The sequence below is a fragment of the Calliphora vicina genome, chromosome 4 (assembly GCF_958450345.1).
Source record: "Calliphora vicina chromosome 4, idCalVici1.1, whole genome shotgun sequence".
Taxonomy (NCBI): Eukaryota; Metazoa; Arthropoda; class Insecta; order Diptera; family Calliphoridae; genus Calliphora; species Calliphora vicina.
Genome location: NC_088783.1, coordinates 5215344 through 5231255, shown reverse-complemented (window position 1 = coordinate 5231255; position 15912 = coordinate 5215344). Strand labels below are relative to the sequence as shown.

Below are 15912 nucleotides of genomic sequence, written 5' to 3'. Positions count from 1 at the left end.
AGGTAAAATTTTTCAATATTTGAAATTTCTAATGGAAAGATAGCGAAATGTTATATATTTTTGATCCGATTTTGATGAAACTTAAGAAAAATATAACATGAGGTCTAGTATTTAAAATAACAGCACAAAAATGGAAATTAACCCTTAATAGCAACGGAAAAAAAATTCTTTTTGGTAACAAATTTCTCAAAAAAATAAAAATTTCAAAATTCAAATTTGATAACATTTCCGCTAAACTTTTATTCATTATAAACGTATTCATAGTGATTGCGCATTACTTGATGTGGACGAGTTGTTTGACATCATGTTGTATGATAAATGTTGGGTTTTCGGCAATTAATATTAAGTATACAACTAGTTTTGAACTGGAAATAGGTCTTCAAAATCCACTTTCAGTGCGCTTTATAGACTTCTTCATGACCTCAAAGATAGATATAAATATATAAATTTGTCATTTCGCTTGTATTTACAGTACTTATATTTTATTTACTCATTGGTAATGAAGTCGATATAAAGATGTTTTAGTCTGTTCAACATCAATATATAATTTCACTATTTTCTTTTTCAAATAAAACACATTAACCTTGAATCTATGTTATAATAAAACTATTTACATTCATTTACAAAGAACTTAACATAAAACAAACAAAAAACACAATGCTACTCTTAATGTCCATGAAGGAAATGCCTCTCAGTCAGTTCTTAGCACCAGTCCAGTCATTCCCATATGAGTCACTATAATTATAATTTTTCAAAATTGGTTTATAATAGTTGAAAACTACATTAGAGTGCTCCAAGTGCTCCAAATTTTTAGGTACAGGCCTAGAACAGAAAATTACCTATTTATTTTATTTGTAGCAAATAAGTAATTTAACAATTTGTCCAAAAGAAATTTGAAAAATGTTAAAACAATAATGTGGGATAGTCTGGAATTTTATTCAATAACACTGTCATTTGTGAACGAATTTCGCTGATTTCTAATACCAATATTTTCGAAAATATATGCTACAACTTATAAGTATAAACATGTATGATTAAGATGGTCCATGGGCTTAGGAAAATCAATTTTAACTAATAGGCGGACGAACAAAAATTATTTTTTTTTATCTTTTTTGGTATTTTGAGAATTTCAAGCGATATGACAAACTTATAACTTATTTAAGATTATAATTTAGAAAACAAAAATTTTTAACAATTGGTCAATTAACAAGGTCATATTGTCAAATTAAAGAAAAGAAAACAAATAAATAAATAATTTCTGCTTTCCTGGAACATTGATTATTTTATGAATTTTTCAAATTCATGATTTTTTTGCTTTCTCTTATCTTTTGTCCTTTCACCTTATGGAAATCTTATGTTAATTTCATGGTACAATCAGTTACCAGGTACAATTATTAGAGAGAGTTTCCAATATTTACCCCTAAAACGTCAAATTATTTATTTAATCACTTACCTTTTTTAATTTGTTACCGCGATATATTGAAAAATTACTCTCTTTTCACACATACGGGGTGATACAATAACAAAATACATGCAATACATTCTCATAAATTAGATTTTTGACAACAGACTTAGGTTTATGGCTCTCAGTCACCTATCTAGTTATTGTCTATGGCTTGTTCTGCCATGTGTTAATTTTAAATTAAAAATATACATATGTATGTGTTTTATATTAAGAGAAAAAATTAATTAATTTTATTTTTAACAAAACTCAAATTGGAAAATTAATTTAACAATTAAATCGATGTTAACAAAGTTAAAATACATAATAATTATAAAATTAAACAAGTCAATATTAATGTGGTTCACCACAACCTTCATCCATTTCCTCCTTTTTTCAAATTATTTATTGTTAAGCTGGTTGAAAAATTTCAATTAAGCTGGCCATACACGCAAGTAATTTTCAATTACTTGTGATTTTGTTCGCGCACAGCCCCATTAACAAGTCGAACACGAACAAATCGCTTTAGTTAGAAAATAAGAATAATTAATTTTCGGAGATTTAAAAAAATTAACTTGGGAATACTGGTAATTAACGAATTTTCACAACGTAAATCTGGCAGCTCTTCCCCACTTTTCAAATAATTTTTTGTAATTGTAAATTAAAACAAGAGTGCTATATTCGGCTGTGCCGAATCTTATATACCCTTCACCAAATTATACCTTAAAATTTTTTAAATTTTAAAATTTTTGTTTTAGATTTTAAAAAATTTTTTTTTGGAAAAAAAAAATTCCTGTTAAAATTTTTTTTTCCGATTTTGTAGGTCCAACTTACTATGGTCTTATATACGTTGCAAATGCCTTTGAAATATCTATCATTAGATATCCATATTGTCTATATTAATGCCTTAGTAATCCAGATATATGTAGGTCAAAAATAGGTCAAAAATCGAGGTTGTCTTGGTTTTTTCCTCATATCTCAGGCATTTGTGGACCGATTTTGCTGATTTTAAATAGGAAAATTCTCGAAAGCATGCCTGACAGAATTATTGAAAATTTGGATCCCGAAGATGTCTGGGGTCTTCAGAAAATTGATTTCAACTGACAGACAGACAGACGGTCAGACAGACAGACGGACATGGCTTAATCGACTCCGCTATCTATAAGGATCCAGAATATATATACTTTATAGGGTCGGAAATGAAAAATGTAGAAATTACAAACGGAATGACAAACTTATATATACCCTTCTCACGAAGGTGAAGGGTATAAAAAGAAAAAAGGCTGGATTACTCCCTTTAACACAATGTATAGATATGTTTTAACCCGAAGTTATACTAACAGAAAGGAACATATGATCGTTTATCTTGTGTGATAAAATGTAACTATAACTTCTGAACCTGTTAAATATACAATTTCCTTTCGTTTTAATGCGACATCTACTAACAGAGTTCATTTTTTAAAGCAAATAAAATTAAAAATACATTTTTTTTTTCAAGAGAGCTTAAAATATTGTTTTTATTCATGATACGTTTTTATTTTTATTATTTGACATAAAACCAACATTCGAACTTGGCAATACTGGTAACTAACGAATTTTCAATATATTTTCACAAGTTGCCAGATCTAACAACTCGAAATTTCCTGCTCATATAACCATCTCTCTCTAACTCATTGACTTGCTAACTAACAGATTCCAATACAGTCAAATTAGACAGCTTTTGAACTTCAATTCGTACGGACGTGTGGTACGCTTAACTAGAAAAAAATCTGATTAAAATACAAAGTTTTAAGAAATATTTTTTTTTTACAAAAAGTGTTTTAATTGATATCACAAGTGAAGTAAAAAATAAGAAAAGGCATAAAATAATAGCACATTTACTATAGCCAGACAACGAATATATAAAGAAAATAATTGTTTTTTATATAAAAAAATGCGGAAAGTTATCTGTAAAAAATATCGCATATAATATTTCAAATGAAAAAATTAGAATAAAAAAAAATTCATAAAAAGTACAAAAAAAAAATTCCAAGTGGAGTTCAGTCGAATCGTGTGTAGTGGAATTTATTTTTCTCGTTATATTTTTTTGTTGTTTTTCTTTTAACGAATTCTAAACGTCAGCGCTAGATGAGTGCCAACGTCAACGTCGCCGTTTAACCGTATGATACTGTGTTTGAATGTGTGTATCTGAATGTTTTGTACTTGTGTGTGTGTAATTAATTGAAAAACATCAGTGGTATAAGAAGAAAAAAAAATAAGCAAAAAAGAATCGAAATTAAAAGAATACAAAATTAAGGCAGAGTGGGAGCGGTGACGGTTATTATTTATTTACCCTCCGCCGCACGAAAAAACCCGTCATAATTTCCTTTTAATTTTTGGGTCTGAGTGTTTGTTTTGTGTAGCAAAGTGGAATTTTTTGTTGTTAATGTTGATATGTTGTCATTACTATATATTATTTATTATTCTCTTTCCTCATTCTCTTGTTTACTAAATATAAAATGAAATTCCTTCTACTGCTAAAAAATAACTATGATGAAAAATAACTGAAATTTATTAATTCATCTTTAAATTTTTGACGTTTGTAAAATTTTTAATCTTTAACTCTCACACACCGACAGAGAAAAAGTGAATATAATATAAACAAAAACAACAAGTGCAAAAAAACGACTGAAATAGAAACTTGAAAGGTGTTTTTTTTCACCACCACAACAAATAAAAGTAACAAAAAGGAACGATAACAACAACAAAACAACAATACAGAATAAATTATCAACAAAAAGAAAAAAATAAACAGTAAGTAAAAAAGTACATAAACAAATAAACGCAGAGCAGAAAGAGATGAAAAAAGTTGGTACAAAATTGTACTTTTTTTTTACAAATCAAAATTTAACACTACAATATTGTGGCACACTAAAACAAAATAATGACTCATTTGGTACAAATACAATTAATTTGCTCGTTAGCTTAGAATGCAAAGACGCTAAGTCCCATTTGCATTATTTTTTTTATTGTATTATTTTTTATAAAAGTTTATTTCTTAGATGTAAGATCCTTTTTTTCTATAGCGAACGAGTACTTTGTTATTGTAACAAAAACAAAATTTATCGTTATAGAAAAACAGCGCATTAGTTTAGGAGTTGTATGTTTTAACTGACAGGACATGCTTTAGCATTTGTGCCCAATTATGATTATAAAGTTCCCCGGGAGTTTTTTCGCATTGAATTTGAATAGGAAAAATGAGAAAAGGAAAAAAAAAACTCCTGGGGAATTTTTATTCATAATGTTTTTCAAATGAATAATATTTTTTAGTTTATAATAAACTAGTTCAGTTTCAATTAATGTTTGCCAACAAATAGTTTGCTTTTTTTGAAACAAAATAATTGAATGTTTCCCAGAACTTTTGCACGAATTATCTAGTATTGTAGGTATTTACATTTTTAATTTTTACTGATAATTATATAAATTTTGTTCTTTAGAAAACAACAAGCAAGTTCTACTTTTTTATTTATAACTACTATTGACGATTAATTGATTGTTATCAATTTATATTCGATATCAGAAAAATGACTAGAAATCACTTAATGTCAATAACAAAATAAATGCTAAATTAGCAACAGTATAAAGTGTCTGCTTAGGAAAAAGAAATACCAGATTAGAATTATGTTTTTTTTTATAGATTCGTCACTAAAATACCCCTTGAAAATCAGAAATAAATTAACGAAAAAACTTTAATCACAACAGAGCCAATATTAGCGCCTTGTTTAATAATTCCATAGTAAATGTAAATTTTTTCTACATATTTGAAATTTTAATTGAATGAGTAGAAATATAAAAAAATGATAATTATATACTTCACTGTAAATATCCATTAACAAAGCTTTTTCATTAATACTTTTTTTTTATTTTTTTGTTATTAGCTTATTTCGTAGAAATATGTACCTATTTATTTATTATTTATATGTATACATATGTAGTAGGTAGTTATATATATTTATTTCCAATTTTACAGCGCTCAGAGTTTGGGTGATTCCCCTTCAAAAATTCATTAATAATGCTAACGGCAAATGTATGTACATATTTATTTCTTAAAAAAAAAAAAAAAATAAAATCACATACCTACCTACTTAAATCTACTATTATTTGTTTTATTATTTTTTTTTTCTACAATCGTTATGTTTTTTCTTTTGTTTTTAAAAGTATTTCAAATTATTTATTGCTCTCAGCTGGGTAACTCACAATGATTTAACAATTTCTCCATCGATTTGTTAAAGCTTAGTTTTGCCTAGTTCAAGTTATTTTAAAGAATATATTACAGTTTAATCATAACTTAAAAATACGGGATTTTCAAATATTTAGCTTATATTTTGAAATGTTTGTAAAATATATAATATCGGATACTATATACCAAAGTGAAGTGTATCCCAGAGAGAACGTTCTGCATCGATCGAAACAAATTGTAGTCGGGAAGTTTAGAATAGTACGGAAGTTTTACTTTACTACATTGATTTAAAAAAAAAACTGCCGTTGAAGCACACCGATTGGCCACCAAAGCTTATGTTGAGTGTGTTCCGTCGGTTTTAACGTGCGAGAGATGATTTGTGCGGTTCAGAAGACAAAGATTGTACAGGTCAGCAAACAAGTTTGAAGATCAAGATTTGGAGGCAATACAATCTGAAGATTGATGTGAAACTCAAATCATTGGGAACTACTCAAGCCGCAATTTCAAATGGCAGCAGCATTATTCATTCAATAACAGGTAAATTGGGTACCATATGAATTGAAGCCGAGAGACCTTGATTTTGCATGTCCGAAATGATGATTCAATGTTATAAAAGAAAATTTTTGCACCGAATCATTACTTGGGAACTTGATCCATTACAAAAACCAGGAGCGTAAGAGATCATATGTGAAGCCCGACAATCCAGCCGGATTGACACCAAAGCCAAACATTCATGGCGCTAAGGTAATTCTCTGTATTTGGTAGGAACAAAAGGGTCATATCTATTATGAATCTGTACCCAGAATTTACAGCGTGACATGAAACTGTAATATTCCATTATGACAATGCTCGGCCACATGTTGCACTACCTGTTAAAAAGTATTCGGATGAAGTGGTTGGGAAGATTTGCTTCACACGCTCCGTAAAACACGGAGGTGGATCCATCATGATATGGGCGTGTTTCTCTTCTTCTGGTGTCGTTCCAGTATATTGGATAAACAACAAAATATGCGCCCCGGACTACGTAAATATATTGCAAAGCCTAATGCTTCAATTTGCTGAGGAAGAGATGCCCTTGAGATGGGAGATTTAGCAGGACAATGATCCGAAGCACTCCTTAAAATGTGCCATGGGGTGATTTGTTGTCAACAAATTACCTCTTATGGAATGGCCTTCGCAGTCACCGACAGTCACTTAACCCAATATAACACCTTTGGTGAGTGCTCAAGAGGAATCTGGAGGGTTTCAGTCCGAAAAATAAGGTCGAATTGTGGGAAAAAATCCAGGAAGAGTGGTTTTCCATTGATAAGGAGGTTTGCGCAAAAATTAGTTGATTCCATGACACGCAGATGCTATGAAGTTGTGAAAAACAAAAAATAAAAAGATGTGCTTCTAAAAATTAAATCCTTTTACGAGTTTCTATTATTTTTTCCAGTAAAAATATCGACTCTTTACATTTTTAGTTATACCTATAAAGTATTTAAATTTAAATGAAAAGAGAAATGGTTATGCTTTTTCTTATGTTGTATGTCGGATAAACAAAACTGCATATAGGTACATTTTTTTAAACAAAACTAATCTTGACTAATTAACTTACAAAATTTGAAAATAAAGTACTCGTTTCTATTATTTTTTTCCAACTCTGTATATCGTCACCTAAAATGCAAAACAACGTATCATCAAAAAATTCGAAATTGATTTTATTATTGATTACGATTTACTACATCATATTACATATGTGTACAAAATTTTAAACTTTTACTATAAAAAAGTTATAACCAAAATTGAAACTAAATTATCATCAAGTACGTGATTTTCTTAAACAAAATAACGTATACGCTTTGAGTAATTAATTAATAAATTGTTTTTACCTTATTTTAAGTAGTATCCTAATTTTTTTTTAATAAATTTGTTGCAATTGAATATTTTTTGCAGTCTTTATGAAAATTTAAGACAAAAGTTTAAGTTTCTAGGTCTAGTAGTTTATGACCTATTGTGTTTTAGTTGTTTTCATAGGTCCGGCGGAGCCTATAGGTGATGAACGTATTAAAATTTTTTAAAATTTCATTGAACAAGACCCATGTAGACCCTTTCGCACATTCGATGGGCAGATGGACGGACATAGTTGGTTCGTCATGGAATTTTTTGGGAACCATAATACATAGTATGTACGTATGTAAGATATAGATATTTCGATATGTTAAAAATCTACATTGTACATCAGCCATCTTTCATAAACAAATTCAGTCATTTTCGATCAATTTACTTACTGCTCTAAATTTTGAATTCATTAGTTTAAAATACAAAAAAAACAAGTCAAATCTATTTCACGGGCAGCTCTAATATTCAAAAGTATAAGGAATTTCTGTAGGCGTTTTTTTTTTGCTTAAGAGGAATATAAATAAGTTGATGAATAATGATTGTACGGACGGCCAAATAAATTGCTGGGTAAAAATACCTATACGAAGTAGATGTGACAATAGAAGAGGAACAAAAATAAAATGCGGTAACTAAATGAAATTGCAAAAAATATAAGAAAATAACAAAATGCAAATGGGACATACACACATTTTGCTGATCTGGAAATCAACGACCGACCTTATCTCGTTATGTTGACGAACATGAACACAAAAAGGAATTAGAAAATAAAAACAAGAACTTGTTGATCTTTTTGCTACTACAACAACAAAGAAGTAGGTATGTTTATTGTCAATAACAACAAAATAATAAAAGAGAACAAGACAGTGTTATAGGAATTTATCCAACAAAGAGGGCTGGCTTGTTTTTTTATGTTGTAATTAAGATGAGGTGTATTTATGCTACAAAAACAAAATATACCTATGTGTAGGTATGTAAAAATATAAAAAAATAAATTAAATAATAAAGAATAAACACAAAACGGTTGATGGGTTTGGCACGAGAACATATCATTGTCACGGCAACAGCAACAACAACCTCCCCATCAAAAGCAGCAGCAGCACCACCACCACCGACAGCACCAACAAAATCAAGTTTAGTAATAAAAGCAGCAGGGCAAAGAGAAATACAAAATAGAAACAATAAAGCAACTGGTGTTAAATCTTGAAAACAACAACACAATGGCCTCAAAAACAAAATACTAGACAGATTTTATAAAAAAAAAACAAAAAACAAAAAGTAAAATTAAAGATAGAACAAAACAAAAACACTCAACAACTTCTAAATGTAAAAAAAAATAATCTTCTTAAACAGAAAACCCAACGGGAGAAGAAAAATATTGAAAATGCGTTAAAATAACATAGAAAATAATTGGCTGCCTTCATTTAACATCTCTCATTCTCACACATAATTGTTCTTTCTTCTCTTATTGCCCTCTCTTACACACTACTCTTTTACTTACTTACATACTTTCTTCTAAGAAATTGCTAAATTTCTTGGAAATTTTGTATAGAAAAAATAGTATTAAAGAAAAACACAAATTAACAACTTTGCAAATAAAGATGACAATGTACAATATGCCAACAAACAAACACAATAAGCATGGCAACCAACGTATAATAAAATAAAGCTCAACACAATTTAATGCTAATAAATAAATGCTTAACAACTGGGACGATGATTAGTACTATGGCAGCAACGAACAGCAATGAAGTCAAACAGAAAACCCCTTTGAAAAATCTATGTATCTCATAGTTTTTTTTTTACCATACGTCAGTGATGCGAGATACTTTTTTCGTCGCTTCTATTTACATTACAAATCGGTTTTGCCCAAAAATGCCAGCTTTAAAAATTTTGCCAAATACCTACCGAAACTTTTTATAAAGGAAAATCTTAGATTATGGAATTTTAAATGAGAAACAAGTTTTTAATATAATAAATACATATACATACAATAACAATACAATGGGAACTTTTTTTTAAAACTAGTTAGGTATATTCCTTAATTTCAGTTTTCAAAACATAAATTTTTGTCAAATATTTATGTAGGTATAACCCCCTGTCTATACTTGACAAATATTTATCATAAAAATTAAAGAAGTTTGTTGTCAAGACAAAGTTGTCTATGCAAAAGCACTAACAATTTTGTCATAACGAAGCAATAATACTAATAAATGGAGACTATACTTGATAATTTTTATCTTAACAACCATTTTGACGTTTATCATGATAAAAAATTATCAGGTATAGACAGGGAGTAATTCTAAAGTTACATTCGTTCACATTGTGGAAATATTTGACGAATAAAGTGTAACCACGAAAAAAAAATCTATATTTCTCATTAAATTAAAATACATTTATTGAATGTTGTTATACATCTTAGCATTTGTGAAACAATGTAAACTTTTAAACTTCTAAAAAAAGAAGACTACAATAAAAAAAATATGTATGAAATCGATGTAAAAATCATAATTTCAGTTTGATAATTTATTTTTCTATTTTTTTTTTTCGTACAATAAGTTTTTTAAATAGTAAGTAAAAACTAAGTCAACATTAGCGAATATTTAAAAACCAAAATAACAAATGATTTTAATGCTGGATTGAAGCAAAAAACTATTTGTAATAAATATTCAATTAATAAAACAGTTTCAAAAATTATAAATTTGAGAGGAGGGAAAAGAGTGTAAGAAATTCCCAAAAATTACTCCCGGTAAGGTTATCAATAATCTAAAATTGGAAATTATTTCATGATTTCAATAGTCTCTAACTTCTGAAAAACTGGTCTACAAAGAAATCTTTTCGGGTAAAGTTTTAACATTTGTTAGACGACCGAAGGGAAAGACACCGGACCTCAAATATACAAAAATTACAGTCAAGTTTTTAAGTAAGCCCTCCAGTTGTCACAATCTCTGAGTTAATTTTACTGCATTACCTCTAGTCCACGAACAATTTATAGTTTCTGTTTTCCAGGCTTGTGTAAATAGCTGCAATTTCAGTGTCTATTAAGAAGTGTTCTCTGGTGGAATTCCGTCTGTACCGCAAGTTTTGTTGCGGTTAAGTTTGCTTATTGTGTTTGCTGCCTCTGCGATAGTATGCGGGTAACATTTGATTGATCTGTTTTGTTCTTGTTAGCTACAGAATAGTCCGAGTTCAGTTTCACTGCTGTTACATAAATCTCTGAAATGTTTCATCCATCTTTTGGTTTGTTCCTCAGTAGTTGTAATTAAAATTCCTTTACTATAACGTAAACCGATTGATTACCTGGGATGTATTTTCCCATGAATGCTCTTCGTTATTGATTATTCTTTCAGTGTACATTAATTTAATTTGTTAAAGTTTTGTCTATGGCCTTTGCTGTTTTGTGGGACCTGAGTTTGTGGGACCTGAGTTTAAGCTTCACATAGAGTTTGTGGTTCTAATCAATAGCTCCCCTTTAAGTACGTACGTCGCACAGGGAAGAACTCCAACTTCTACTCACACAAATGTGGTCAATTTGATTTCTCGCATTGCCACTGGGTGATGTGTGTATATCTTTGTGTGAGTTCCACCCATAACCAGTTGGAATGTTTGACACAGTTCCACGAGTCTTTCTCCGTTTTTATTTCGGAATCTAATTCCCTTGCGTTCTATGATTTGTTCTACTCCATCATTGTCAATGCTTACTTTCGCATTGAATCAAGTCGCGTTTGACAATTACATTAAGTTTTGCAGCCAGTTGTTCGTAAAATATATCCTTCGTCGCGTCTTCTTCTTCAGTGGGCGCATAGCACTGTACTAGGGTGACAAAATGTTTCACTTTACTGTAGAAACGCGCTGTTATTAAGCGCTGTTGTTTCTCATACTTTTTGAGATTAATATACCCACACCATTTACCTTCTTGTCTGCTATCATATTACCATCTACTGTGATCGTTTGCCCTCATCCATCCACTTTTACCTTCGACAGTTGTTTCTCAGTTCTAGTGGTACCATTTACCGTTGTAACATTCCATTGTCCAATGCATATCCTGTTTCGTGTGCCAAAGTTCGTTGTCCATGTTCGTTCATTATTTTGATATTTTCTTGTTGTAGTTTCGTTAATAAATTTAATATTCAGATAGGCAGATGATTGGTCAGTCGTACCCTATTCTGGGGGGTTATTCTCTATTGCGATGCGCAAGCAAGTTCGATCCGAAAGGTAAATGCGATAAGAATACATTTTAGTACTCTGTGTCGTATATGCAAACGCTTTCGCAAAATAAGTAGAAAAATAAGCAACACTGGTATCACAAAATACACAATAGCGAAATGAAATGTCAAAACTTGTAAATAAAAACATTTTAAACACATTTTTTTGCGATGCGAAAACGCAGTAAAGGGTACCAATTGTTCAGTTTTTCTTTCGCATCGCAATAGAGAGTAACCCCCCTGGTGTTGGGGCTGTCAGCTTTCCGCAACCAGGCTTACATGTGTGTTTGCCACACATGAATTTTCAGTATGGGTATTTTGGTCCGCCTATCTGCGTCCGATGGTAGACAGACAACTCTACATGGACATTTGAATTCACATATGAAATTCAAAGCTCCGATTCATTTTTAGTTTGTACGAATGCACGCAGGTGCCACAAATGTTGATTTGTATTGAAAATTTTCCATACATCATAAATGTTTTCTATGAAAAATGTATAATTTTTTATTTAACTATTAAGATTAAGAATTACACTGTAAAAAGCGCTGTCTGCGTGCGTGCGTATGTATTTAATATTTTTAATCTATTTGTTGTAGTAATAAGTTTGTTTGTTTGTATGTGAATGTTTGAAACCTTTTATTTTTTTTATTTTTTTTTGTAATGAATATGTATTTTAAAATCAAATGAGACGAAGAAGCAGAAGACCTAACAACAAAAACAATGTTTTATTCCCTCCTAAAAATTGTACATATTATAATTTCAACATTTGTTTTGAAATGAGATGTTATTGTGTTGTTGTAGTTGTTGTTGTTTTTTTATATTCTTATTTGACATATAAATAAAAACCAAATGAATGAACGAGTTACAGAATGAACAACAAATTTGATTAGTCATTGTTATCAATTTTATCATGATCAACACGTTTTTTTTACCCTCTCCTCCTCTCTGCTCTTTAAAATCTACTTTCAATGAACATTTTATGACAGTGTAGTTTTTTATTTTTTGTATAATGAATAAAAAAAAAGTATTATTAACATCTAGTATCTAATTAGCCTAATTCTAATATTTTATTGTTGGTTTTATCTGTTTTTAACGCTCCAAGAATCTGTCCCGAAAATATGACCATCTGTTGCAGAGTTTGGTTTATGTCAAATAGAAACTGGGTTTAAAACAGTGATGGAAAGCTGCAGAGAGGCTTTGAAATTTGTTTTTTTAGGAAATAATTCTGTAACTAAAGTTAGGCAATTGTGACTTGGTAAAAAAATAATGACTTGGTAATAATAATTTGCAATTGTGTCCTGCTAGAGAGGAGGGGACTCATCAGCCTCTCAAACTTGTCATGATCTGCACCAACAAGTATTTTAGTGTCCATGGACCATCTCAGAGCATATTATTATAAAATACATCTATTGAATTTAGTCATAATATCCAGATAAAACTTAATTCAACAAAGCCTATCTATGTTCTGCTATATTCACTATATTAACCCTTTAACGGATATTTTGACAAGACACCATTTTATATTTACTTATGGCCTCCAAGCGGGGTGGTTGCAGTAGAAAATGGATATCCAAATTCTCTCAAATTATTTTGATATTGAAGCTTTAAATTCAAACTATTTTCTAATCTAATTTTAATTTTACTTTCTTTTCAGATTTTCATTATAGGATTAAAAAATGACTTCACCGGAAGAGCGAATATCAGCACATGGTATGTATAGTTTATTTCATATTATTATTTATGATTTTAAATATTTTGTCGTACTAATTTGTTTTTTTATTCTTGCTGTTTAATAACTCTTTCCTAATTAGTTTTTAAAACAAACTTTAACAAATTAACTAGAAGTAAAAATGTAATTACTTTTATTTTATGTACATCTCTTTTCTTCTATCACCACTGCTACTTATGTACATACATATATATATATATGTATCTATGTACTTCTTAAAGCGTTTGTATCAGTGTAAATGTTTGTGCCATCATTTGGGGTAATTTTTTTAATAACCCTGCAGAACTTGACTTGAGTGTGATGGCTTTTAAATCCTAAAGTTAAAATATTTGAATTTGCAGTCCATGGATTTCTAGGAAATGATGTGAGACATCATTTCGGAGGAACATTGCAAACAAAAATTGTTTTTATCAGAAAGACAACCATAAAATCCATGTTCCCAGATCAACTGAAAACTGATTTGTGCAACATAAATTGTCTATTATGGAGTCGGCCGCACGTTTACCAGATCTTAATGCTATAGAGAACTTATGGGGATTGTAGTGCTGCAAGATTGTTTTGAATAATCATTATGATATGAATTGGACCCATTCCTTGTCCCGTAAAACAATCGCACTACATAATATTGCCAATGCTAAACTTGACTGTATTATTTGTGTACTTGGGGTCGGTCGGGTCGTCTAATAAAAGAAGTGACAGAAATCTTTAACTCAAAAAGATTTCTGTGTAGGTTAATTCAACCCTAAGTCTTCTTTGCCACAGCTAATTTTAGGTGTCATATTCGTGCACACCACACACTCCTGGAGGGAAATACAACTTTGAACACCCTATTAAAAATCTGTATGTGCAGCAATATAGACAGAAGGTTGGTTAAAGATCGGAGGCAATATGCCAAAAATAACAGCATGGCTATATGCTCAAGATCTCTCTCTGGTCATTCGGGGTTGTCATAGAATCCAATCATTGTCGAAATCGGTTTGGAAAACGACAAAAAGATACATTTCACTTATGAAATCCAATCCAATTTTTTGTTTAATCGATAAAATTTAAATTTAATTCTAGATCGAATATAAAACCGAAAAAATATAAACATTTTCTGTCGTTTTCAAAACCGATTCCGACAACGATGGGATTCTATGATAACCCCGATTATGTGAAGGTCAATAGGAACAAGGTGCTGTATAGGGTTCAGTGCCTCTAAAGGACTAGTTTTTATTGCGCCTGTTATACCAATGCATTGATCGAAATAAATAGTAGCCGAACGGGACATGGTCTGGACTATAAAGCGGGTGAGGCAAAACTTCCCAACCACTTCATTGTAAATACTTTTTAAGGTATTGCAACATTTGGCGATTTCATATCTGGCTGCATTTTTTTTATCGTTTTCCGGCCAATGCTTGCTTCAAACGAATCATTGAGAATTTCAGCAGCTAATAATAGATATGATCCTTTTACTCTCACCAAATACAGATAATTACGGCTGGTTGACCTGACCGGGCTTCACATACGATCTCTTACGCTTCGGGTTATCGTAATGGATCCAGTAATGATTCGGTGCAAAAATGATTTTCTTTTACAGCATTCAAGAATCATTTCAGACATGCAGAATCGTCTTTCAAGGTCTCTCGGCTTCAATTCGTATGGTACCCAATTTCCCTACTTTTGGATGAATCCTGCTGCATTTTGAAATTGCTGCTTGAGTAGCTTCTAATAATTTTGCAAACTCTTTTTAAGTTTTACAGCAATTTTCTTGGTGTAATGGCATAAGCTTCGGTGAGCAATCGGTGTGCTTTAGCAGCTCTTCTTTTTAAATTAAAGAAGTAAAGCAAAACTTCCCACATATGACGCTTTGTTAGTACAAAATTCGACATTTTCGAAGTAAAAAAAAGCTTTGTTGTTTACACTATAATGTTGAATAACTAAGTGAGAATAAATGACAGATATGTAGTATATACCCTTCAAAATGACATATAAATTATTAACCCTCCCCTCCATTACTCGCAACTGATCTAGTTGATACAGGCAACTTTTTTTTATTGTTAATTTTTTTAAACAGCCTAAGTTTTAAGCTTTTTTTTGATAAAAATATATTTATAGTGCAATTTTATTTGTATTATTCTTTTAAGTACTTTGAATTTAATATTGTTTTTATGTTTTCGAAATAAAAAGTGAAGAGATTATTTTCAAACGCGCCTGCCTTTCTTTTATTGATATCAATTTGATACATTGCGACTAGTCTCGATTGAAAATGATTGCGACTAAAGGAGGGTTAAAAACAGAAACTGCATTCAAAAGAAACGCAATTTATTGTAAATGCCTAATTTTTAAGCTTGTTTTTCAATTCTAAATTTTTAATTTGTCTGCTGATATTTGTTTTTCGTTTTTAAGACAGGCAAAAACATAATAATCTAAGCGGTGTTGTAAACAGAAAGTATAACTT

At 30.3% G+C, this 15912-nt stretch overlaps 1 protein-coding gene across 3 annotated transcripts in view; it reads left to right on the top strand.

Moving 5' to 3' along the window:
- Positions 1 to 3142: 3142 nt before the first annotated feature.
- Positions 3143 to 15912, top strand: part of HDAC4 (histone deacetylase 4) — a 70726-nt gene continuing 57956 nt past the window's right edge. For all 3 annotated transcript variants that reach the window (XM_065506621.1, XM_065506622.1, XM_065506620.1), the window contains exons 1-2: positions 3143 to 4234; positions 13398 to 13453. In XM_065506621.1, the coding sequence (XP_065362693.1) occupies positions 13420 to 13453 (34 nt within the window). In that variant the 5' untranslated portion in view covers positions 3143 to 4234; positions 13398 to 13419. The remainder of the gene's footprint in view (positions 4235 to 13397; positions 13454 to 15912) is intronic.